Below are 27237 nucleotides of genomic sequence, written 5' to 3'. Positions count from 1 at the left end.
AATGAAAACTCTTTGAGCCCTAATTAATATATGAGTGTAAAGGGACCCTGACCTTTCCTTTTCTACCCAGTTTGTGCTCTCTCCTCTTCAAATCACTGTCTTTGCTTATTATTTATGCCCATATTGTATCAAACCTAGTAGAAAACAAATTCCTTGAAGGCAGGGATTATTTCATTTTAGTCTTCCTATTTTTAAGATGTAGCATAGCCTATTCTTAGTTGAATTGGATTTAGTTGGGCCTGTGGACAAAGAAGGAAATGTGGTCAAAGGAAATCTGAGGACCTAAGCTATTGCCAGGTATCTGTGGCTGATCTCTGGTGAAGAACTAGGTGATGATGATTTTGATGATAAGGACAAGTAATATTCATGCAGACGTTTTCAGTTTGCAGAGATTTCCCCTTATAACCATGCTAGCTAGGTAGGATAAGTATTATTTCCCTCATTTATAGTTGAGAAAACTAGCACTAGAAATGATTAAGTGAGTTGTCTGTGGCCAGACAAATATTCAGCCTTAGAAGTGGGCTATAAGCCCACGTCTCCTAACTCCCAGAGTTAAGAGTGGCAGGCAAGACTTGGAGAATATAAATGGTATGTAATGCTCATAGCAGGTCCAGAGTCCATGGAAATAAAATGTTAGCAGTCCATATGAGGCTCCAGGCAAGAAAGGTAGGCAATGAGAATGAGGAACCCATGCAAAGTGCATAAGCTTTAGTGGCACTTGGGAAGTGGATTAGAGAGAATTAGATATTGGAGCCCATTCTAAGGGAATGTTTCCATTAGCCTTTGCCCTGAGGGGAAGGGCCACTGGGAATGCTTCCTCAGGGTATACTGGTACCTGACCCACAATTTGTACATGCCTCTGGTCTGCGCAACAGTTTCATGTTCCAAGAGCAAGTAATACCTTGATACCATAGAAAATACATCAAATTTGAATCCAGAAGCTAATACCTTCCATCCAACAATGAGTGATGAAGATAAGAAAAAAATAACTGAAAATGAAGCTGAAATTACTTTTGAAAACACTAGTCCTATTCAAAGTAGTGGAGGTGACATGACAGTTAAATTTAAATATGGGGATGGAATGGCAGTATTACTAACAACCAAGGATTCAGTTGGTGCCAACATTCTAAGTGGCAGAGGGGTATCTGGCCAAAGCAACTGCCATGACTTAGGTTCGTTCATGTTCCATTGTAGTAGAGAATACAATCTCAAATGTAGACTTCATAGGGAATGAGTCAAATCAAAAAGAATTAACTGAGTTACATATGCAACTGGCAGAGGGTAGCAAAGACATGAGTAGTAATTCGGTAGCAATAAACTCTTTAGCTACACACAGGCCAGAACCATATATATGGGTTAAAGAGGGAAAGAAAAACTACAAGGCTCTCTTAGATACTGGTGCTTCAAAATTTGTCCTAAAGGCATGTCCAGGGGATACCGGCATAGGGGGTATGGTTTCTGTAACTGGAGCAAGGGGACAAATACAACATGTCTGAGCTCAAAAGCACTATGGTTAAATTGGGTCCTCTCACCATAGATCATACCTTCTTGTTGATTCCATCGTGCCCAGACAACCTTTTAGGATGAGATTTTTTGTGCAGGATTCAGGCAACATTACAATGTAAAAAATCTGGGGAGATTTATTTGCATTTACCAAGAATTCACCGAAGCACTATCCATTGCTATACTTAGAACAACTAGAAGAAGAACCTGACAAGATTCAAGTTGTAACTTCTATGTATGACATACCGACAGATATAACACAGGGAGTATTTGCAAAACATCAGAATGATGTGGGTCGAATCAAATCGATTACTCCTGTTAGGATTGAGATCAGGGAAGGAATACCACCTAAGATACCTCAATACAAGTTGAGTAGGGAAGCAAAAGAAGGGGTAACACCTATCATAAATAGTTTGCTTGAGCAAGGTATATTGAGACCTAGGGTATCTGAATACAATAGCCCTATGTTAGCTATTAAAAAGAATAAGCTAAATGAAGATGGCACTCCTGCCTGGAGATTTGTGATGGATTTGAGGGCTGTGAATAATTTTATAAGTAAAAGACACACTGTGACACCATCTCCAAATGATATCATAGCTCAAATACCTGCAGAAGGTAGGTGGTATACAGTGTTAGACCTGAACAAAGCTTACTTCACTATACCATTGCACCCTGATTCTCAAAATATTTTTGCTTTCCAATGGGGACAAACTCAGTTGTACTATACTAGATTAGTGCAAGGATGTTGTGAGTCGGCTTCAATATTTTGTCAACTGTTGCAAAGAGATCTAACCACCGTAACTTTCAAATGTAGCAGATTAACACACTACATGGATCATTTGTTGCTAGCATCTCCTGACCCAAAAACCTCTTTGGAAGATTCAAAGAAATTATTGATAGAACTTTATAAGAGAGGACATAAAGTTTCTAAAAAGAAGATTCAATGGGTCCTTCCAACAGTGGAATATTTAGGATTTGTCCTGTAGGGGGGCACCAGGAAAATCTCTAATAAAAGGATAGCAGACAACCAGAAGCTCAGCATCCCTAGAACTAAGAAAGAACTTAGAGCTTTTCTGGGGGTTGATGGTTTCTCAAGGCAGTACATAGTGCTTTATCATAGGCAGTATATTCTCATATTTCCAAGTGCTTAACTGATTTGACAAAGAAAGACATTAAAGAACCATTACAATTGAATAAGGAACATTTACATGCTTTGTCACAGTTGAAAGGAACTATTTTATCAGCTCCAGCTTTGGGAATACCTGATTATAAGAAATAATTCCACTTGTACGTCCATGAAGCACAAGGCATTGCTTCTGGAATGTTGGCACAGTATTTTGGGTTAAATCTGAGGGCTATTGCATTTTACAGTTCTATCCTAGACATGGTTGCACAAGGAATAGTACATTGCCTCAGGAGTGTAGTAGCTACAGCTCTAATGGTCAAGAAAAACAAAGAGTATAAAACTTCAGCTGGGAAACCAATTGCATATGGCAATTTGATAGATTGTATTATCAGTGCTGTAGACTTTCCTAAAGAGGTGGCCATAATCCATTGTAAGGCATATACTCATGGAAAGGACAGAATATCCATAGGGAATGACAGAGCAGACATAACATCAAAGTATGCTGCTAGGTATGGTCCCCACCGTGTGCTGAATTTCTCTCTGATTGAAAGGCATAATCTCACTGAAGCCTATGACAGAGAAGAGATACAGTCATGGAAAGAGCAGCTAGGTGCTAAACTGATCAAAGGCTTCTGGATTGCTCAAGGGGTTAAACCTATTCTCCCTAAAAAGTTGTATCAACATCTATGCACCGTAATTCATGCAAAGGGACATTATGGAGTGCAAGGGATTTTAGATACCATAAAGAGGTATTGGACAGCACCAGGAATTACAACAAATGCCATTAGAACTTGTCAGACATGTGAAACATGCAGGAGATATAATCAAGGACATTTTAAGGGTGTAGCATTGGGAAGCAGACTACTCAGTTATATGCCTTTCCAGTGTATTCAAATTGATTATATCGACATGCCTAAAGACAAGGATACAAATATGCATTGGTGATTGTGGATAGACTGACTATATGGGTTGAAGCATGTCTGTCCAAGAAAAGTAACACTGCTATGGTAGTGAGAGTTCTGTTAAAGGAGATTATACCTAGACATGGCATTCCCGATACCGTTGATTCGCACAAGGGGTCCCACTTCACTTCCCAGATTCTACAAGAAATCTACAAGAATTTGGGGATTAAGTGCAATTACCATTCAGTTTATTGGCCCCAAAGTTCCGGGCAGGTCGAGTGTATGAACAAAGAATTGAAAACACAAATAGGTAAACTCTGTTCAGAAACACACTTAAAATGGAAAGTTTTGCCTCTTGCTTTGTTCAACATTAGAACCAGGCCTAGGACTGACCTGCATATGCCACCTTACTTGTCCATGTGAAAGGGGGAATGTGTTCTTCATGAATACTTAAAACATTTACAATGTAGAATTGAAAACCTGAGGAAACTGGGTTTGCTTGTGCAAAGAATATCCCTAGATTTTTCATTGCATAAGATAAAACCAGGTAATCAGGTATATGTCAAGAACTTTAACAGAGAATCTCCTACAGAACCTAGATGGATCAGACCAACTACGGTTGTAATGACAACACCAACGTCTATGAAGGTTGATCAAAGAGATCCATAGTGCCATGCTTCACATGAAAAATTGCATCACACCCATAATATTGAGTAGCCCTAGGAAAATAATTGATAATTAATAACAGTCCCTATTGAAAACAAAGGAAAGCATATGAGAGTACTTGCCACCAGAATACAGACAAGAGAGCACTGCACATGTAGAAATGATAAAAAGGATAGCACCCCTGAAGCAAATACAGCCAATAATACAGAAAAAAGAAATATGCATTTGAAAGTTTAGCAGCCATATAGAATCCTCGATATAATTTTATACTAAATCTCTGCCAGCCAACCATAGTTGAGAACCACAGAAGAGAAAGAAACAATGTTATTGCAAAGGAATACATATATATCTAAATTCTATCTCCAAGATACAGAACTAAAGTAAACGTACAATAAGCCTCCTAGTGAAAGGTGAAACAACAAAAGATTAGAAACAACTTCATTCTTAACAAAACTCTTGAGAACCTATGCATAATACTCACACCCTCCCATGAAAAACGCATGTAAAACTTACTTACAGGCATGAAGATGTACATATGCAAATCTTACCCTTATACATGAAGATAACATATGTAAATCTTACTTTCAGACATGAAGAATGATTGATAAATTCTGATATTCATGAAGATTTCAATTTACTTCCATACACATGTAAATTTCACTCTTACATGCATGCACATGTAAAAACCTGACTTGCAAACATGTTTGTATGTTCCTGGTTCCTGATTATTCCAGTGGATCCTGATTTGAAGAACACATCTTCAATCAAGACTGGAAGATGAAGAGTGGCATGCTGACCAGAGAGAAAGAAATAATTTCTACAAGCAACATGAAAGGACATGGAAGGACTTTGAAATTGTGGAACTTTTTTTTCTTTTAAACATTATTTTATTTGGTCATTTTCAAACATTATTCATTGGAAACAAAGATCATTTTCTTTTTCTCATCCCCCCTATAACCCCTCCCGTAGCCAATGCATGATTCCTCTGGGTATCACATGTGTCCTTGAACTGAACGCACTTCCATGTTGTTTGTATTTGCATTGGGGTGTTCATTTAAAGTCTCTCCTCAGTCATATCCCCTCAGCCCTTGTAGTCAAGCAGTTGCCTTTCCTCATTGTTTTTACTCCCACCATTTGTCCTCTACTTGTGTAGTATTTTTTCTCCTAGATTGTTCAGGGAAATTGCATTGACACTAATGGAGAAATCCATTTGCTCGATTGTACCCCAGTGTATCAGTCTCTGTGTAGAATGTTCTCTGGGTTCTGCTCTTTTAGCTCTGCATCACGTCCTGGAGGTTGTTCCAGTCTCCATGGAATTCCTCCACTTTATTATTCCTTTTAGCACAATAGCATTCAATCACCAACTAATATCACAATTTGTTCAGCCATTCCCCAATTGAAGGGCACCTCTCATTTTCCAATGTTTTGCCACCACAAAGAGTGCAGCTATGAATATTCTTGTACAAGTCTTTTTCCTTATCTCTTTGGGGTACAAACCCATCAGTGCTATGGCTGGATCAAATGGCAGAAAGTTTTTTATCGCCCTTTGGGCATGTTCCAAATTGCCCTCCAGAATGGTTGGATCAGTTCACAACTCCACCAGCAATGAATTAATGTCCCTACTTTGCCACATCCCCTCCAGCATTCACCACTTTCCGTTGCTGTCATGTTAGCCAATCTGCTGGGTGTGAGGTGATATTTCAGAGTTGTTTTGATTTGCATCTCTCTGATTATAAGAGATTTAGAACATTTTTACATGTGTTTAATAATAGTTTTGATTTTTTTCACTGAAAACTGCCTATTCAGGTCCCCAGACCATTTATCAATTGGAGAATGGCTTGATTTTTTGTACAGTTGATTTAGCTCTTTGTAAATTTCAGTAATTAAACCTTTATCAGAGGTTCTTGTTATGAATATTGTTTCCCAATTTGTTACTTCCCTTCTGATTTTAGTTACACTGGTTTTGTTTGTACAAAACCTTTTTAATTTGATGTAGTCAAAATTATTTATTTTACGTTTTGTGACTCTTTCTAAGTCTTGCTTGGTTTTAAAATCTTTCCCTTCCCAAAGGTCTGACATGTATACTATTCTGTGTTCGCCTAATTTACTTATAGTTTCCTTCTTTATGTTTAAGTCATTCACCCATTCTGAGTTTATCTTGGTGTAGGGTGTGAGGTGTTGATCCAAACCTAATCTCTCCCACACTGTCTTCCAGTTTTTCCAGCAGTTTTTGTCAAATAGTGGATTTTTGTCCCAAAAGCTGAGGTCTTTGGGTTTGTCATAGACTGTCTTGCTGAGGCCACTTACCCCAAGTCTATTCCATTGATCCTCCTTTCTATCTCTTAATCAGTACCAAATTGTTTTGATGACGACTGCTTTATAATATAGTTTGAGATCTGGGACTGTAAGGCCACCTTCCATTGTATTTTTTTTTCATTATTTCCCTGGATAGCCTTGATTCTTTGTTCTTCCAAATGAAATTTCTTATGGTTTTTTTCTAATTCAGTAAAAAAAAAAGCTTTGTGGAATTTCAATAGGTATGGCACTAAATAGATAGATAAGTTTGGGTAGGATGGTCATTTTTATTATATTAGCTCGTCCTACCCATGAGCAGTTAATGTTTTTCCAATTGTTCAGGTCTAGTTTTAGTTGTGTGGAGAGTGTTTTGTAGTTGTGTTCATATAATTCCTATATTTGTCTTGGCAGATAGATTCCTAAGTATTTTAAATTGTCTAAGGTGATTTTGAATGGAATTTCTCTAATTCTTTCTGCTATGATGTGTTGGAGATATATAGAAATGCTGATGACTTATGTGGGTTTATTTTGTATCCTGCAATTTTGCTAAAGTTGTTGATTATTTCCACTAGCTTTTTGGTTGATTCTCTGGGGTTCTTTAAGTAGATCATCATATCATGCTCAAAGAGTGACAGCTTGGTCTCCTCATTGCCAATTTTAATACCTTCAATTTCTTTTTCTTCTCTAATTACAACTGCTAGTGTTTCTAGTACAATGTTGAATAACAGGTGATAATGGGCATCCTTGTTTCACTCCTGATCTCATTGGGAATGCATCTAGTTTATCCCCATTGCAGATGATATTAGCTGATGGTTTTAGATATATACTGTTTATTATTCTTAGGAAAGACCCTTCTATTCCTATGCTTTCTAGTGTTTTTAAAAGGAATGTGTTTGTTGTATTTTATCAAAGGATTTGCTGCGTCTATTGAGATAATCATGTGGTTTTTGTTTGATTGTTTGTTGATATGTTCAATTATGTGGATGGTTATCTGAATATTGACCCATCCTTGCATTCCTGGTATAAATCCTACTTGATCATAGTGAATGACCCTTCTGATCACTTGCTGAAGTATTTTGCTAGTATCCTGTTTAAGATTTTTGAATCTATGTTCATTAGGGAGATTGGTCTGTAGTTTTCTTTCTCCATTTTTGACCTGCCTGGCTTTGGAATCAGTACTATATTTGTGTCATAGAAGGGATTTGGTAGCACTCCCTCTTTGCTTATTATGTCAAATAGTTTGTATAGTATTGGGATTAGCTGTTTTTTGAATGTTTGATAGAATTCACTTGGGAATCCATCAGGCCCTGGGGATTTTTTCTTAGGGAGTTCTTTGATGGCCTGTTGGATTTCTTTTTCTGATATGGGATTATTTAAGAAATCTATTTCTTCTTCTGTTAGTCTAGGCAATTTATATTTTTTAAAATATTCATCCATATCCCCTAGATTGGTATATTTATTGCCATATAATTGGGCAAAGAATTTTTTGATGATTGCCTTAATTTCCTCTTCACTGGAGGTAAGGTCCCCCTTTTCATCTATGATATTGTTAATTTGCTTTTCTTCTTTCCTTTTTTTAATTAGATTGACCAGTACTTTGTCTATTTTTTTCAAAGTACCAGCTTCTAGTCTTATTTATTAGTTCAATAGTTCTATCACTTTCAATTTTATTAATTTCTCCCTTAATGTTTAGGATCTCTAATTTCGTTTTCTTCTGGGAGGTTTTCATTTGTTCCCTTTCGAGTTTTTTGATTTGCATGTCCAATTCATTGATCTCTGCCCTCCTTTATTTGTTAATATATGCACTCAGGGATATGAATTTTCCTCTGAGTACTGATTTGGCTGTATCCCATAAGGTCTGAAAGGATGTCTTGCCATTGTCATTTTCTTCAATGAAATTATTGTTTCTATGATTTGTTCTCTAACTAACTGATTTGGGAGTATCATATTATTTAATTTCCAATTGATTTTTAATTTTGCTCTCCGTGTACCCTTACTGATCATTATTTGTATTGCCTTATGACCTGAAAAGGTTTTATTTATTATTTCTGCTTTTCTGAATTTGTTTGCCATGTTTTCATGACCTAGTACTTGGTCAATCTTTGTGTATGTGCCATGTGTTGCTGAAAAGAAGGCATATTCCTTTTTGTCCCTATTTATTTTTCTCCATATATCTGTTAACTCTAATTTTTCTAATATTTCATTCATATCTTTTACCTCTTTCTTATTTATTTTTTATTTGATTCATCTAAATTTGATAGTGGTTGGTTCAGGTCTCACACTAATATAGTTTTGCTATCTATTTCCTCCATCAGTTCTCCTAGTTTCTCCATTAGAAATTTGGGTGCTATACCTTTTGGTGCATACATGTTGATTAGTGATATTTCCTCATTGTCTATATTCCCTTTTATCAGGATGTATTTACCTTCCCTATCCCTTTTGATCTGGTCTATTTTTGCTTTGGCTTTGTCAGATATCATGATTGCAACTCCTGCCTTCTTTCTATCAGTTGATGCCCAATAGGTCTTACTCCAACCTTTAATTCTGACCTTGTGAGTATCTAACTGCCTCATGTGTGTTTCTTGTAGACAACATATGGTAGGGTTTTTTATTCTAATCCAGTCTGCTATTTGTCTACATTTTATGGGTGAGTTCATCCCATTCATGTTCAAAGTTATGACTGTCACTTATGACTTCCCTGGCATTTTGATCTCCTCCCCAAATTCTGACCTTTCTTCTTTTGCTATAACCTTTTTACCCGGTGGTTTACTTTAAATCAGTCCCCCTAATCCCCTCCCCTTGATATGCTTCCCTTTCTAGACCCTCCCTTCTTGTTCCCTTTTTTTAGGGTCTGTTAATTTCCTTCCCGCCTCTCCTTCCCTCCCTTTTTGAACTCCTTCCCCCCTACCACTCCCTTAATTTTCCCTTCTCCCTTACCCTGTTGGATAAGATAGAATTCAAGATCTCACTGGGTCTAGATGCTCTTCCCTCTCAGATTTGATTTCACTGAGAGTAAGGTTTAAGTAGTACCAATTAGCACTCTCTTCCTCTCCTTCTTATAAGAGAATTCTTCCCCTCCCCTTCCCATGTGTATCTTTGTGTGACAAAGATTATTCTATTTAATTTATTTCTATTTCTTCAAGTATATCTTGATACCATCATCGATTCTCTCCCTCCCTTTTTCTTTCTTTCCCCCCTTCTCCATATCGTCTTAATGCCCCAATCTTTCCCTATGAGTGATTCTTCTAATTACTATAACAATGCATACAATTTTTGAGAATTCCACATAACATTTCCCTCACATATTAATATATATAATTTGTTCTAAATGTAGACCTTATAGAAGAGAGTTTGAATACAAGAAAATATTTTTCTCCTTTTCCCGTTCTTTCATATTTACCTTTTCATGTTTCTCTTGCTCTTTGTGTTTGGATATTGAACTTTCCACTGACTTCTGGTCTTTTCTCTACAAATACTTGGAAATCTTCTATTTTGTTGAATGTCCATACTTTCCCCTGGAAGTATATAGTCAGTTTTGATGGATAGGTGATTCTTGGTTGAAGACCTAGTTCTCTTGCCTTTCTGAATATCGTGTTCCAGGCCTTGAGGTCATTCAGTGTGGCCCCTGCCACGTCTTGTGTAATACTGATTGTAGCTCCTGGGTATCTGAATTGTTTCTTTCTGGCTTCTTGTAGGATTCTCTCCTTAGTTTGAAAGCTTTGGAATTTGGCAATTACATTCCTGGGAGATGTCTTTTGGGGATTTAGTGTAGAGGGTGTTCTATGAAATCTTTTAATGTCTATTTTGTCCCCTTATTCAAGAATCTCAGGGCAGTTTTCTTGGATGATATCTTGTATTATGATGTCAAGATTCCTGTTTATTTCTGGATTTTCAGGTAGACCAATGATTCTCAGATTGTCTCTCCTTCTGTTTTCCTGATCTGTCACCTTTTCAGTGAAATATTTTGTTTTCTTCTAATTTGTAATTTTTTTTTACTTTGCTTTATTAATTCTTGCTGTTTTGTAAGATCATTGTCTTCCAGTTGCCTAATTCTGGTCTTTAAAGACTGGTTTTCCTTTCAGTTTGGTCTATCCTGCTTTTTGAGGCTTCCAGCTATTTCTCCAATTGGGAATTCTTGACCTCCAGATTGTTAGATTCTCTTTGCATTATATCCCATTTTTCCTGCCAGAAAGCTTCCCTCTTTTTGATAACCTCCAATTTAAATTCTTCAAGATCTTGTGGACAATTTCCATTTCGTTTGGAAGCTTTTGGAGCATTTATTTGGGTTTCATCTTCTGCCATTTCCTCTGTATATATTCCTTCTGTATTTTCTTCCATAAAAACTATCCACAGTCAACCCCTTCTTCTTGCTTTGCTTGGTGTTGGGAAGTTGTCCCTGTACACTGTTTGCCATCTCTATGGTTTTCCCTTCCTTTTCCAGTCCGAAATTTGAGTGAGGAGGGCTGGCTTTCTGTGTATGGATCAAGGCTTTTTGCCTCTGGCCAGCTCTCAATCCTCCGAAGCTGTGTTATCTTCCCAGGGGAGTCCATGTTCTGCCCTCCACTGCCTGCCAGCGTTTTGGGTGTTACTGCTCTCAGAGGTGGTTCCTTGGTGGTCTTAGTCAACTCCCAAGACCTATAGGTTCCCCTTGCTCACTTTGGGGTGCCCTTCACACACTCGTTGATTGTGGCATGCTTGTTCTGAGCACCCAAGATCTGAGCTCCCCTTGCCTGCCTGCCGGGGTTTCTGGTGTTACTGCTCTCAGGGGTAAGTCCTTGGTTGTCTTGGTAGCTCCCAAGACTTGGAGCTGCCCATTGCTCACTCCTGGTGTACCCCTCCCTCACTCATTGGTTCTGGTGCATGTTGACTTTAACTTTGGCTCCATAAGTGTGGTGGGGGAGAGTAGGTCAACTCAGGTTTGGGAGGGAGTTTTTTTGTTCCCTTATAGTGTGGAAATGCCCATGTCCCAGGTACCTTCAGTTCTGCTCTAGTCGCGTCTAATCTGCTGCCATGCTTACCCAGAAGTCCGAAATTGTTGATCTTTTGATCATGAGGATATGTAAGAATGTGTCATACATGTTAACATCACATATATGCATGCACATGCTACATAGAATCACACTTTAGGAAGATATCTCATGGAATGGGTAAATATACAACATGCATAGTTGCATAACAAAAATGCATTGATACAAATTTCTGTGGAAAATTCAAACAGACTAAAATATTTCTTTTCTGCATGAATTTGCACAGAAATATAGAAGGATATATATATGTGTGTATATATATATATGAATTTGTATTGATTCTATGTATACATGTAAATACTAATTGACTAACAAGCTAACTTTATTAGAATAGTTTATTACTGTATTATAATGACTAACATTAGTGACAGTTTAGTGAATTTGTTCAAGTCTTAGGAAAGTAGGCACTGAAGTATAGAAGTAGATTGCATCATAATTGTGGGTTAGCATTTGTTAGGGATAGGAAGTTTTACTTAGTGAATTTATAGACTTTAGGAGATAAGATAATTGCATGTTCAAAATGTTAGTGAAATTGTTGGAATGATTTGAAAAATTGTTACAGGATTTGTTATGTAAAAATCATGTTCATGTAACTCCCTTACCTAAACCATTTTCCTATAACCTACTCTTAGCGTAGCATCTAGGTAGACAGAATAGCTAAGATAAGTTAGGATTTTGTTATTGGGGGGGTAAGGGAATATTTAAGATGGTACAGAGTTAAGAATATATAGATAGAATTATAATAAAGGTAAGTATCATTAAAAAATGCAAGGTGCATTTTTTTAAAGATGAAAAGAGGGGAATGTGGAAGAGGCATGAAGTAAGAGAGAATCTCATGCATGAAAGATAGAAAGCTGGGGACAGACATCATCTGTCAATCTAGGTAAAGATTCCAAATAGAATGTTCCCAGGAAAGTCAGTTAGAGCCTGGCCAGGGGATGAACTGAGTGACCCGGGAGGCTTATGATAGAGTAATGGAGAAGAAGCTTCTAGCTTTGAACTATTTCTCTTGGTTTTGGAAAGAGATTTCTGTCCCAGGCTAAAGGACTCTTGCGGGGGGTGTTCTGGAGTTAGGCTGAGAAGAAATTGACTTTTGTTGGTGGCTTTGTGTAATTGGAAGAAAGAAGACTTAACAGTTATCTTCCCATCTCCTAACAGACTTGTGTCACAGCTGTGACAGATCTGACATTTCCCAAAATCCTCCTATCCTTCATTATAGATTAGGGAAACCCTCATCCTTCTCACCTCATCTTACCTCAGTTCTCCATCCTGTTGTCCTCAATAAACCCCCTTACTTGAGAAAAGAAGAGTAAAGAATATTTCTCTGAAATATCATAGTTCCCCTGAGTTACTTAGAAGGTGGCTGACTAAGACCGGGGGAGGTGAAAGGGAAGCACAAGGGTTTGGATGGAAACTGGGAGATGAATAGAGGAGGAGGGTAGGAAATATCTTGATCTATTAGCCTTCAATAGTAATCAATAGGCAACCCCATAGTATCCTCTCTAGTATCATCTCTCTATCTCTCAGAAGTACCTCTATCTGCATTATAACTAGGCACTCACAGGTTCCTAATAGTGTCTCTCTAGTCAGCCAGAGTACCCATTTATCACAACTAGAAATAGTTCCCCACAGATTATCTTTTTCTAATACATTACTTCATGTTTAAATCTTTTTATAAAATACATTTTTAATCAAGAACTGATCTTAATGTGTCTTATCTATGTAAGATATAGGAGCAGGAGGTGCTAGAACCAAGATGACTAAGAATTGAGGGGATGAACTGGAAGAGAAGGAAAACTTGGGAGGAGGGAGACTAGGGGGAAGGAGACTGGGGTAGAGATACTAGAGAGAATGGAATGGGGGTGGGCTGGGGAAGAGAAATAAAAGCTATAAAAAATAGGCAGATCCTGACTCATTCTTTGATTAAAAAAAAGTGTTTCAGGGAATCATGAACAGTTTTTCTAGTTCATCCTGGCCAGGGGAGCATTTTTAAAAAAATCCTGGGCTATAATAACTGCAAAAGTGCTTTTGCAAACATTTCTACAAGAGTCACAAAACCATGTGATAGGCTCTTGCCAGGAGAAAAGCTTGCAGCTGTGACATAAGTGGAATCCAGGAAGCCTATGGACATGTGTAAATGTCTCCTGATTCCACAAACTCTCCAAGATCACTTAAGGAGTTCACACAAGTGTTTTCAGTTTAGAAACATTTACTAGTCAGGAAAAGAAAACCTTCAAATGAAATGATGATTTTTGAGTGTAAATATATGACTAAAATGCTTAGATTTCTATCTACATATATAAAAATGTATAATTCCGTTACCACCTCTGACTCTGCATTCTATTACAAAATTCAAAATTCACCTCTTTCCTTGATTAATGGATGTTAATTTATTTTTTGCTATTTTGTCCTTTCACCTCACAACTAATTGTTGTTATATTAATTTTTAATTGTTGATAAATTGCTTTGCAGGCACTGAAAAGTTATTTCATAAATGTATATGTCATCTTTCCCTCCAAGCTATAGGTTCCTTGAAAAGAACTATTCTTTCTATTCCTTTTAAATTCCTTATGATGTTTTGTGTCCCCCAAATAGGGCTAAATTAACCAGATATTGGGGAGAGGCTGGTTTCTTCCATCTTACAACTTATGTCTACAATAAAAGTAGTCATGATCAGATGGTGTCAGTGTTTTGCTACCGAGTTCAAATTAGCAAGCAAGTTGTGCTGAGGTCTACATAATGATATATACAGCAGAAGAGAGCATTGAAAAAACACGGTTTAAAACATGTAATGAATTAATCACCTGCATGGTATAAGAATGGCATTTGTGAAAGGAATAATCACTGTTGTAGAATTTAAATAAAACTACTCCCAAATATGTGGTACATGTACTATAGCAACAACCTCTATTGCTGTTTAATCCAATCTTATTTCTATAATTCTTCTATTTCATTCTAATCACAAGGAAGGCTGCAAAATGAACTTTCAAGGCTTTTGTTTTTAATCTACTGTGTCCAGGCCTCATAGTTTAAATGACTCATGGCAAAAAGAAAAGGCATAGCCTCGGTGACCAAGCATACTATGACTCAAGACTCATTTGCGAAGATCCAAATATAGTCTAAGACATGAACTGTGAATGTATTACCCAAATGGGTTATCATTGGAAATTCAAATGGTTGTCTTAGAGTTTTAAACAAGTTGTTTGTTTTGTTTTGTATTTTACCCAGCAATCTCTTCTCCAAGGACCCCGCTGCCATAATTTTTACTCCTCGTGAATTTAGTGGTTTGCTGTTTCCTGTTTGGAAGCATGCTCCTTTCTGGAAATGATTCTGATTTATGACAAATCAGCTTCCCTTTCTGTTTGAGTATTCAGTGTGATGTAAGGAAAAGTATTCTCTTTTATGGAGTTAGGAGATACATGTTCAAATCCTGATTCTTACACTAGCCAGTTGTTTGAACATGGGTAATTTATTACTTCATTTAGCCTCTCTGATCTTCAGGTTTTCCCCCATGAAAAATAGGGGTCATAAAATTTATATAAACTACTGCAAAGATTTCTCATGAGGAATATGCTTTACAAATTGTAAAGTACTCTGTAAATGCAAGCTTTTATTTATTCTTCTCTAATCAGTGCCTCTTACTGCTTAATAGGAGATAGGTAATCAAATTAGGGGTGGGCATGATAACATACAATCTCAGTGCAGGAAGAGATCTAATCATCTGTATTATGCTTTAAAATAGTTTTCAAAATACTTAGAACCAAATGAACAAAAAACCTACCATGTGTCTGAGAAGTGGTCATTGAACCTTAGATTTCCAGTAAATTGGAGGGCACTACTTCTTGAGGAAGTCTATTCTATTTTTGTTAGAGAATCTTTCTTTTTTATTGCTTTTGAAAATTATGAATTTACTGACTTGAACCTTACATCAAGACTACATTTTCCTCTTTGCAACTTCTACCCAATCTTCTTAGGCATACCCTTTGGAGTCAAATAGAATGTCTGACTCCTGTGACAGCCATTCAGATTGTTAAAAGATAGCTTCTGGGCCAACTTAAAACTTCTCTTCTTTGGGCCAAATATCCCTACTTCTTTCAACCAGTTTCCTCTTCCTCCAAGAGGCAACTCATGCATTCCCTTCTTAATGAAATCTTTCTTGATGCCTCTCCCCACCGTAGTGCCTTTACTCCTAAATGATCTTATATTTAACCACTTTGTATAGAGTTGTTTTTATTCACTTTGTCTCTATATTTTATGTTTACATATTTAAACATTCATGTGCTTAAAGAGAGGGAACTAACATTCTAAAGAAGACAGCATATATACAATGTGTATAACATGTCTAACAAAATAGATGCATAATAAATATTTATTGATCAATTGATTAATTTTAAGATCTTTCACTGTCCTGGTTCCCTTCATCTGAATTTCTCTGGGTTTATCAATATCCCTCCCCAAACGAGCTTCTCAAAAATAAATATAAGACTTTAAGTGGGATATGGCTAGGCTGAGAATAGCAAGATTATTCATTTTCCAGCTCTGGACATATAACAGTGTTGCCTAAGAGCTCATTAGCTTTATCGGGTGCTCTATAACTTTATTAACTCATATTGATTTTGCAATGCATTAACCACTTCCTACCCACGGATTTCTTCAGTATTATCTTGTCATTGCCTTCCCATCTTATCCTTGCCAAGTTAAATTTTGAGCCAGATTATCAACATATATTTTTATATTAAATTTAAGGTTATTACTGAGCCCATTTTTGAAAGTCTAATCCTTGTTCTGTTTTAATACATACAACTTTTGTAGGAGTAAGGTGAAAGAATTTATATAGCTTTCTCTATGTATTAAGCACTGTACTAAGCACTCTACAAATGCTACCTTATTTCATCCTAACAACACTGGACGGTAGATGCTCTTATAATCCCCATTTTATGGTTGAGGAAACTGAGGCAGACAGAGCTTACCTAACTAGTCTTGGGTCACATAGTAGGAAGTATCTGAAGCTAGTTTTGAGCTCAGGTCTTCCTAAGTTTGTGTCCACTGTAGATCTATCTATTTTGCCACCAGCTGCCTCGATAATGCCTTTAAATTAGATAAGTGGGGCATCAATTCCTTTACCATGGCATTAACATTTTTAATGGAAAATAGCATGGTATAAAGCACAGATCATGCTATTATTCTCTGGGAAACTAACTTCTTTGTTGACAGCGAATGATTAATTGATAACTCTTTGATTCTAGCCATGCAACCAGTTTATAATCTATCAAAATTAAAATCTAGTATCATCCATTTTATATATCTCTATCTCATCTATAAGTATAGCATGAGGGACTTGGTCAGATGTCATGTTACAATTTTAGCAAACTGTATGTCCCACATTCTCTTGGTCTAACAGGCTAATAACCCTATTGTTATTGTGGATAGCCTGGTACAACCTGTTATTGATGAATAGATGCTAGCTCTTGGGGGTGTCAGCTTCAGTTTCAAAGTATTTACTAACCATTCCTTTAAAAACATGCTCTAGGATTTTGCCAGAAATTACATTCCACTCTGCTTCAAAGGAAATGACAGCATACTCTTAAACTTAGTCTATAAGGGAAAATTAAATGTGTTCTCTAGTTTACACCCATCATGAAGAGATTATGCACTATAGTGGAGAAAGTGTTGGACTTGGAGTTGAGAGGGGCCTGGGTTCAAATCTACTCTGTCATTTTGTAGTTTTTAGATCTGTTGCTGTTTTGCTGTTGTCCAGGCTTTAGTCACGTCTAACTATCCACAGGTTTTCTTGGCAATGGTTTTTGTTGTTTTTGTTCAGTTGTAGCTGATGCTTTGTGATCCCATCTGGGATTTTCTTGGACTGGTTTGCCATTTCCTTCTCTAGCTCATTTTACAGATGGGGAAACTGAGGCAAATGAGGCTAGGTGACTTGCTCCATGTCCTACAGCTAATAAGTGTCTGAGGCCATATTTGAACTCAGTTCTTTGTGACTCTAGACCTGATGCTCTAACTGACACTATCTCTGTAGCCATGGGCAAACAGCTTATTTAAGCCTTACTTTTCTCATCTTCAAAAAATAAGATTAACTGCTAAACTTACATCATAGTGTTGTTGTGAAGAGCAAGTGAGCTAAATGGATTTTGTGAACCTTAAAATGCTACTAAAAATCCAGCTATTATTTTTGGTAATATTATTGTTACTAAGGCTTTTTTTTTTTTTGAGACTTAGCCATTTCCTTGAACCAACGATAATCTGCAGAAGTCATGGGGTCTAGGCTCATTCAGACTCAAGTGGTATTTATTGAAGGAATAACCTGGATGAATGGGGTTGTGTTTCAGGTCTCTCCCTGTGAAAAATGCCACTGCGAAGCCAATGGTGAGGTGCTTTGCACAGTGTCAGCCTGTCCTCAGACTGAATGTGTGGACCCCGTGTACGAGCCAGATCAGTGTTGTCCCATCTGCAAAAATGGTAAGTATTTCTGTGGTTTATAAATTCTGCTTTAATGACCTGGTACAGCAACTACACATGTGCATATGCGCCTGTGTACATGTATACACAGCCATTTGGAAAACAAGACCTTTTCCTCTTCTCTACCCTGACAATATCTGATGGAAGGCAAAACCTTCTTCTCTAAGTTGGAAGAGGATTCTCCTAGTCAAGGTTCATTTTTTACTGTGCTCTAACTTCAAATTTGTTCCTGTAGATCAATCGTTCTCCTTCTGAGACAAATCAAACATGCTACTTGAGCTCATTTACTTTTCATTGCTAAACGGATTAAACTTGGGATATAATTGAATATTTTTCATAACCAAATTATTCAGGATTGGAGCTCCTTTCCCCCCACTGAGACATCAGGGTAGAACAAAGGCCCTTTCCACTCTGCTACAAAAGAAATGACTGCACACTCTCAATCTTAGTGTATAAGGGAAAGTAATTATGGTCCTAAATCTCAGCTGACGCTACTTTTGAATGAAAATGAAAACCCTCTTGGTTAAGCTTTGTGACCAGGTAACCAAAGAGATTCTGATTTCTCCATAGGAAAGCCCAAAATTACATGAAATAAATACACTGAGCAATCAACAATGTCTCCCCTTTCCCCCAATCAAAATACAATAAGAGTGTCATGATTATGGAATTGCCTTTAGAAAATAAGAATAATTCTTCTACTGTCAATTCTCTGGGCTTATCATTCATGCGTCTGCATTCCTTTTTATACAAGTAGACAATCTAATCAGATCTGTGACATCAAAGGATAGTCTATCTATCTATCTATCTGTCTATCTGTCTATCTATCTATAATAAAATGGAAGTGACAACCATTTTCCAAGATGAAGAAAAGGAGGATGACTGTAGCCACAAACTGTACTTTTGCAAGAGAGGAATGGGAAGAGCTCTGAATTTAGCATCTAAATGTCATGATTATAGATCCTATCCTTCCTACATTCATAAATGACCTCCTTAGGACTTATTTTCTTCATTTCTAAAATAAGAAAATTTCAATAAATGATCACTAAAGTTTCTTCTAGCTCTAAATTCATGACCCGAGAAACAAAATAATGGCAACAGTGAGCTGATTGTGAAATACATTAGACTAGGGAGAATTCTCATTTTAGTATCTACAGACACTGAGAAGGCTTATTACTTTTCCAATATGCAGTGGCCTCAAGGACATGAGCTGTGTTTTCTATTTTAATTTTAATTTTTTTAATACTTCCCAGTGCTTACTAAGCATGGTTCTGGATACAGTGTAAGTGCTTATTACATCTTGGCTGAAGTGGAAGGATCAAGTAAGCTCTTGAGTTGTATTTCGACACACTTGGTATGAAAATCCCATGTCTCTTGGCATGTCCATCAGAATTTCACCTCTTGTAATTATCATTATGTACATTCTTTCTGTTACAGATCAGTCTCATCATATTTTATCCTTGATGTGTTAAATATCAGGCAAAAAAAGGCTAAATAAACCCTTTCCTTTAAATCAAAGCTATTAGGCAAATACTTGTTTTCTAGTATTCTCTCTTTTCAGAGATGCTTTGAAGGTATGTAAAGAAAGTGTACTTTGCCCTGGACCAAATCAATAACATCTTTGAACTTTTACACAAATGAATTGCTCTTTCAATCCAATTCAGTTCAATTCAATAAAAATTCATTAAAAACCTATGTTTGACTGACTAGACCCTTTTTTTTGAAGTTGTCTCCAGCAAGTATTAAATATCCATAGATGTTCTTTGGGCTTGGATCAGCCATCCCTGTACCTGGGAATCCCAGAGCCTAACCCACCTACTGTTCCCAACTTTCTACCTCTACTTCTTTCTTTCTTCCTTTCTTTTTCTTTTATTTTTTTTGAAGCTCACCCTGTAGAAGAAAGAACAACTTTCTAAATAATCATCTTCTTTGTATTAAATAAGCATAAAATCCTGTAAGTTCTCTGTGTTTTGTAAAGTCATTTAAATAACAAACAAAAGAGGAAAATTACAAATGCCTTTTCTGCCCAGCAAAAATTGATGTAGGATAATGATTAAGCAGATAGTCTAGAAGGGTCATTTTTCTCCTCGACAGAAAGGAGATCTGAATGGAGAGCCCAACAATTATGAACTTAATAGCCAAGCCCAGTCAGTAACAGTGTTTCTTCTAAACATTGAATTCCAATGAGCTGAAAGGAAAATGGGGACCGGTGGCAACAGCAGAGATTCAAGTGGAAAGTTCAATACCATATCAAAAAGAAACGAGTGTATCAGGATCTGATCATCTGTATGCTTCATTCTGTTTTTCCAAAAGATTGTTGTTACTGTGGTTGATTTTGCTGTTGCTGCTCCTCTGTTTCTGTTGTTGTTTAAATGGTGGATCTTTGTTTTCAATACGTACATCTTCTCCTGAGATGTCATCAAATTCACCGACTTGGCCACTGTGTTCCTTTCTGATGTCCATGCTTGTAACCAGTAGGTCCTAATAACAAAATTCCAAAGAAATGTTTAAAAGAGAAGTCTAGTCTTGATTGAAATTTAGCTGGAGTCAAGTATTAATTTTCTTAGCTCATCTTCCCCTTTAGTGACTCACTTCTGCCTTCTTGTCTATGGAATCAATTCTGGCTCAATCCTGATGTATTTTAAAATGTCATTTGCAAAGAATACTGAAAGATTTCAGAAATCTTATAAAGAGAGCTACAAATTAAAACTTTAGAAGACTAATATTAAGACATGCTTCTCACCTTTCAGCAGAGAGTAAGTGGACCACAACTGTGGAATGAGAGATACATTTTTAGATATAGCTAATATGCTGACTGATTTTGCTTTATAATTTTTTGGCACAAGATAGTATTCTTTGAGATGGAAGGGAACCACTAGAAAGTGACAGTGATGGTAAAAAAAAAAGGTCATCGATAAAATATTTAAAAAAGAGAAAAGCTGATACTAAAATATTCCTTTTCTATAGATTGCTCAACATTACAGAAACCTTTACATATAAACAATATAACCAAAATAATAGTAAACATTAAGCATGTGACTGTTTTAAACATTATGTAAATTTTCTAAATTTCCCTTAGAATATATCTATGCTCATGATTTAGCTTTGAGCTTTGGTCATAGTTCAGTAAATATCTTATTTTTTATAACTCCAATTGGCTTGTTCTTGGCAATGATACTGGAATGGTTTGCCATTTTCTTTTTCCAGCTCATTTTATGGATAAGAAACTGAAGCAAACAAGAAAAAGTGACTTGCCCAGAGTCAAAGAGTTAAGAAATGTTTGAGATCGGAGTCAAACTCAGGAGGATGAGTCTTACTGATCCCAAAGCTACTGTATCTACTGTGCCACCCAGTACAGTATTTAGAATTTTGGATTACAGCATATTAGAGCTAGAAAAAAAAACCTAGTAGAGATCATTTGATCCAACTCTGCCATATTATAGATGTGGAAAGTGAAGATCTGAGAGAAGAAAGATTGTGCCATAATTATGAAATTAACCCCTCTCTTCTAGTCAGGCTACCCTGCTACCTGCACTATGTACATAACATTTTATCTCCCAGTGCTTTGCCCAAGCGAATCCTCATGCTTGAAATGCTCTCCTTTCCCACCTCTGCCTTTTAAAATCCCTAACGTTTTAAAAGCATATCATAGGAGCCATTGCTTGTATGAGATTTTTCTTGATTCCTGTTACCTTTTAATACTCTACCATTCTGGAAATTACTTTGAATTTACTTAATATACATTTTCTTACTGAATTGAATGTGATTATCCTGGAGCAGAGCTGTTTTATTTAATATTTGTATCACTCTTGTCTAGTATCTTGTACACAGTAGGTGCTTAATAAGTAAGTTTAAATAAAATAGAAGAGCCAGACCTTATGACTTCAAATCTAGTGTTCTCTCTAAAACTCTTAACCTTGACAAAGTGAATATCAGTTGAGGAGTTTGTGTATGAAATACACTTGACAAAGACTAGGTTTGTCATCATTGATGGATGCTCTGTTTTTAATTGGCTGGGTCTTAAATGATTCATAATACTCAAATCCTCCTCTGATCCCAAAGGAAACATCAACATTTCAGTTAGGAAAAAAAGCACTATTAATAATCCTTATATGATTTATATGGCCAGAAATGATTACTAAGTAAGAAACAGCAAATTCAAACTATATTCTTTCATCTCTATATAAAATATAGTTGGGTGAGTCTGAACCTTGAAGGTTTTTTAACTGGTAACCTTCATAAACTGCCCTCCTGCTTTTTAAATGCTCTTTTTGACTTTCTGTATATAATATCTACTTCTTGCAAAAGAGGGGAAAATTAGAGTTTAGTTCCTCGTTGCCAAACCAGTTGCTTGCTACAAAGCATCATCAAAGAGGCAAAAGTATGAAGCTAAGAGTGCTTTGAATATAAATAAATGATCAGAAATAAAATAAAACTTAATATATTCATTTTGCTGCCTTGTATAGATCAATCACTGAGTGTGTGTTTTTTATAAGGTGGAGCTCTATGGGGATATTTTTCTATGGTTGGTATAATCAGTCTGTGTTATATTGGCTTTCAAGAGTACAGACTTTCTCAGGCGATGGACAGACTTCAAAGTTTAGAAATTCTGTATGGTTATAAAAGTCAGTCCCACAGGTCTAGATGCTTATCTGAATATTAAATGGGTTATAAGGCTCCAGGGCTTAGCTGCAAGAAGAGACAAAAGAAACCCCCTCTATTCTTCCCATTAGTGCCTGATCTTAATCTGAAGACATTAAGAAAGCAAACAGTTATCAATAGATCTGCTGCATCTCTGACCTCACAGAGTAGAATCCCTCCATTCTTATTGATAACTGTTAATTAGATTGATTGTTGATAATTAGAGTTCATATGATTATTTATGTAATCTTAAGAGCTAACTCGGGTCTTCAATGGCATGTAAGTGGAGGAAGGCCAGTCTAGAGGCAGATAGGTGGTCCAGTAGAAAGAGTGCTAGAATTCAACTCAGGAAGAACCGAGTTCAAATACTACCTCAGATAATTACTACTTGTGTGACCCTGGGAAAATGACAATGTTTGTCTACCTCAGATATCTCACCTATAAAACATGAATGATAATAGACCCTAAAACTTCTAGGTTGTTATAAAGATAAAATTAGACAATATTTGTAAAGTAATTTGCAAACTTCATCTTTTTAAAATTCTTTTCCCTTCCATCTTAGAATCAGTACTGTGCATTGGTTCCAAGGCAGAAGAGTGGTAAGAGCTAACTAAGCAATAGTCATTAATTGATTTGTCCAGGGTATATAGCTTGGAAGATTTTGAGGCCAAATTTGAACCAGCACCTCCCATCTCTAGACCTGGCTTTCAATACAGTGAGCCACATAGCTGCCCCCTTTTGCAAGGGACTATTTGTAAAAGTTTTTTTTCTTTTATTATATGCTCATTAATTATCACTGCCACCAAAAGGCATTTAATTTAACAAGTGCATAAAAGTTTTGTGTAAATCTACAAATTCCACATTGTTTATAATGTATTTAAAATATATAAATTCTTTATCTTTTTCTTTGCTAATATAAATATTCTCTACTTTTAAGTTCCCTTTGATATTGTTTTATTCAGATGTTTTTTCTCTTGATTTTGTGGCTATTATTTTAAAAAATATAATTATATTATGTATTATTCTTTGTTTTTCTTCTCTTTTCATCCCTTCATCTATTTCTCTTATTTTCTTTATATATTCCAATGTTTGTCATTTCTAATAATAAAATATGATCCACAACATTCAAAATATCATAATCTATACAGCCATTTCTCTCATCCATTGCATTTGTGTTATATCCAGTTATTTTGTCATTACAAACAAAACTTCCATGAATATTTTATACATAGCTTTTTACCCTCTCAATAGTGCCCTTAGGGTCTAATCCTAGTAGTGGGATTCCTAGGTCAATGAGCCTAAACAATTTTATAACTTTTAACATATATTTCCATTTTTACTTAAAAACATTCACAGATGCTCTAACAATGTAATTTTTGGCCTCTTTCTCCACGTTCCTATCAGTATTTAATTTTTTTTAACTTAGCCTATTTGGTTCTCAGTTAACATGCATTACCAGAACCATATTTAATTTGATTGGTCCTTGGGTAGCAGACTCAATCTGTTGTCAGGACCATATTTTTTCCAAAACCAAGTCTTTCCAGCTTGAGCATACCCAGTAGAACTCTGTTCCACATTACACAGTACCTTAGGAGTGCAGGATTACCTCTGTATTATGATGTGTTAAAATAAAACTTTTGCAGAATACCAATGCTCTTTAAATCATTATCGTCCCATCAGAAACAATGTTTGGTTAATGTGTATGCTCAGCCATAGATCTACTACTAAACTCATACAAGTATGTGTAAAGAGCAATCATATTTAACTTATCTAAGGTTCTTTCATCTAGTTAACTTCTTTCTTACTTATTTTTCTGGTTAGAATTATTTAGTTCTGAAAGGGGAAAATTAAAGCCCCTCATTATTGTTATTTTGTTATTGATTTCTGTCTGTATCTTATTTGTTTTTTTTTAAAATCTGGATGCTATTAAATGGTGCATACAGGTCCAAAATTGATAATGCTTAATTATCCATCATATCCCTTCTCAATATAATATAGTTACTCTGTTCATTTCTTCTTAAGTATATCTATTTTAGCCTCAATTCTGTCAGAGATCATGACTGATTCTCCTACCTTTTCTGGCTTAGCTGATGCATGGTATATTCTGCTCTAGCCCCTCATTTTACTCTATGGGTTTTTTAGTGTTTCTTGTAAACAAGATATTGTCAGGTTCTGGTTTTTGATACTTTCTGCAGTCCATTTCCTTCTCATGCATGAATTCATTCCATTACACTCAATGTCATAGTCACTAGCTATGATTTCAATATCTACTCTATCCCTCCTGTTTGTCTCCCTCTTCCTTTCTTAGCTGTATCCTTCCTCAGATGTCCATTTTTACCAATATCTCTTATTCACACCCCTCAACAAAATCCTCCCTTACTCTCTCCTTTTGCCCACCTTGTTCCAAAGTGATCCACCTTTCCAAAGATCCTTCCATTGTCCCTTTGCCCTTACCATTTAATTCTTATTCTATCCACCTTTCCAAAAGTTCCTTTCTTATCCCCCCCCCCAACTGTGTCTTCCTTCTTGGTATGAGTTTGATTCTAAAAATCCTCTCCTGTCTAGTCCTAAGAGTCCCTCCCTATCCCTTTACTCTACCCTTTTGCTATGTACTTTTCTCCCTACTTCATCCCATAATCCATTCCATTTCCCTCCTATTTCTCAAGACATTAAGAAAAATTTTTCCCTTCTTATTTTGTATGTTGTTCTCTATCCCAGGTGTGATGTGAAGAGACTTCTAATTCTAGTTTCTACCTCTTCTTCCCCTTCTTCATGGCAGCTCCTTCACTCATTCCTCCACTGAATGAGATAATCATTCCATCCCACCTCATCTTGGTCTATTCCTCCACCATTTCACCTCATTCAATTACATTAACCTCAACCTAAAGTCTTCCACCTAGACACACCCCTTCAAAATACCCAGGGAATAATGCCATTCCAAAGGGCCATAAATGACATTTTCCCATACAAAGAATCAAACAATTTGATTTTTTGAATTGCTTATGATTAGTCTTTCTTTACTTTTATATATTTCTTATAGATCAAATTTTCTGCTGAGTTCTGGGGTTTTCCTCATGAATAGTTGAAATTCCTTTAGTTTATTGAATATCCATTTCTTACATTTGTTATTATGTTCATATTTTCTGGATATGTTTTTCTTGGTTATAAGCCCAGTTCTTTTGCTCTGAAATGCTGGGTTCCATGTCCTGTGTTCTTTTAAAGTGTGGCTGATAAGTCTTGTGTTATTCTGATTGTAGCTTCATAGTATTAAAATTCTATTTTCTTGTTGCTCTTAGTATTTACTTAACAGTGATGTTCAGTATTTCCATCTTTGGGCCTTTTTCATTTGGTAATCAATAGGTTCAATCAACTTTTATTTTGCCTGCTGATTATAGAATTTCTGGGCAATTTTCCTTAATAATTTCTTAGAGTCTGGTATCTAAACTCATTTTTGATCATAACTTTCTGAGAGTCCAACTATTCTTTTTTTAAACCCTTAACTTCCATCTTAGAATCAATTATGTATACCAGTTCCAAAGTAGAATAGTGGGAAGGGCTAGGTATTGGGGATTAAGTGAATTGCCCTGGGTCACACATCTAGCAAGTGTCTGAGGTCAGATTTGAACCTAGGACCTCCCATCTCTAGGTCCATCTCTCAATCCAATGAACCACCAACTGTACCCCTAATTATTCTTATATTGTACCTCCTCCTCGATCTATTTTCCAGGTCAATTGTTTTTGTGGTAAGATGTTTCACATTATTTCATTCTTTTGATTTTGATTTTTTATTTCTTCTTGTCTTAGGAAATTGTTAGCTTCCCCTCGTCCAATTCTAGTTCTTAATACATTATTTCTTCTGTGAATGTCTGGATCTTTTTTCTATTTTGGTTATATTTCATAATTTTCTTATATTGACTTACTTTTTCCCCTAATTTATCTTCAACCTCTCATTTGGTTTCTGAGGTCTTTTCTAAGCTCTTCCAAATGCTCTTTATGAGTTTGTGGCCATTTATTGTATTTCTTTGCTGTTTTTGAAGCAGCTGTTTTTACTTCACTGCCCTCTGAGTTTCAGCTCTGCCCCATAATAGCTTTTAATAGTTAAGCTATTTTTCCTTTACTTGCTTATTTTTATTAATTTATTGTTTAAATATTAGCAACTAGGCCAAAAGATTTAATTATTAAGTTTTTGGTTCTCCCCCAGGGTTCCATTGTGCTGAGGAATGTTACCTCGGGTTGCAAGATATTCTTGTCTTTATTTATTTATTCATTCATTCATTCATTCATTTATTTATTTGTTTGTTTTATTTTTATTCATTTAGCCTGTGCAGAGTTATATAAATAGGAATGAGAATATCATGCATGATGAAAAATGGGTAGATCAATTGTTGTATAATGGAATTTATGAAGTGGAGTAATATTTGATAAGTTTGGAAAGATAGTCTGCCAGGAATATTCTCATGTGAATTTTTTAGGTGAATGAGAAATTGGACTAGATGACTTCTAAAGTAACTTCTAACTAAAACATACCATTCTGTGAGAGAGATAAAAATAGTCAAGAGATAAAACAAAAATTAGAAATAGTGAAGAGTTTTAAAAGCATTTGGATTTT

At 36.0% G+C, this 27237-nt stretch overlaps 1 protein-coding gene and 1 long non-coding RNA gene across 4 annotated transcripts in view; one reads left to right on the top strand and one right to left on the bottom strand.

Annotated features, from left to right (window-relative positions):
* Positions 1-27237, top strand: part of VWC2 (von Willebrand factor C domain containing 2) — a 223404-nt gene that overhangs the window by 37833 nt on the left and 158334 nt on the right. Inside the window, exon 3 of the mRNA XM_001379691.4 lies at positions 17861-17990. Coding sequence (XP_001379728.2) covers positions 17861-17990 — 130 coding nt within the window. The remainder of the gene's footprint in view (positions 1-17860; positions 17991-27237) is intronic.
* LOC103094673 (uncharacterized) overlaps positions 17802-27237 on the bottom strand; it is a 39456-nt gene continuing 30020 nt past the window's right edge. For all 3 annotated transcript variants that reach the window (XR_008913451.1, XR_008913452.1, XR_008913453.1), the window contains one exon: positions 17802-20468. This is a non-coding gene — a long non-coding RNA (uncharacterized LOC103094673). The remainder of the gene's footprint in view (positions 20469-27237) is intronic.

This window comes from Monodelphis domestica, chromosome 7 (assembly GCF_027887165.1).
Source record: "Monodelphis domestica isolate mMonDom1 chromosome 7, mMonDom1.pri, whole genome shotgun sequence".
Classification (NCBI taxonomy): Eukaryota; Metazoa; Chordata; class Mammalia; order Didelphimorphia; family Didelphidae; genus Monodelphis; species Monodelphis domestica.
Note: the sequence above shows the minus strand (reverse complement) of the source record. Positions and strands in the feature narration are given on the sequence as shown.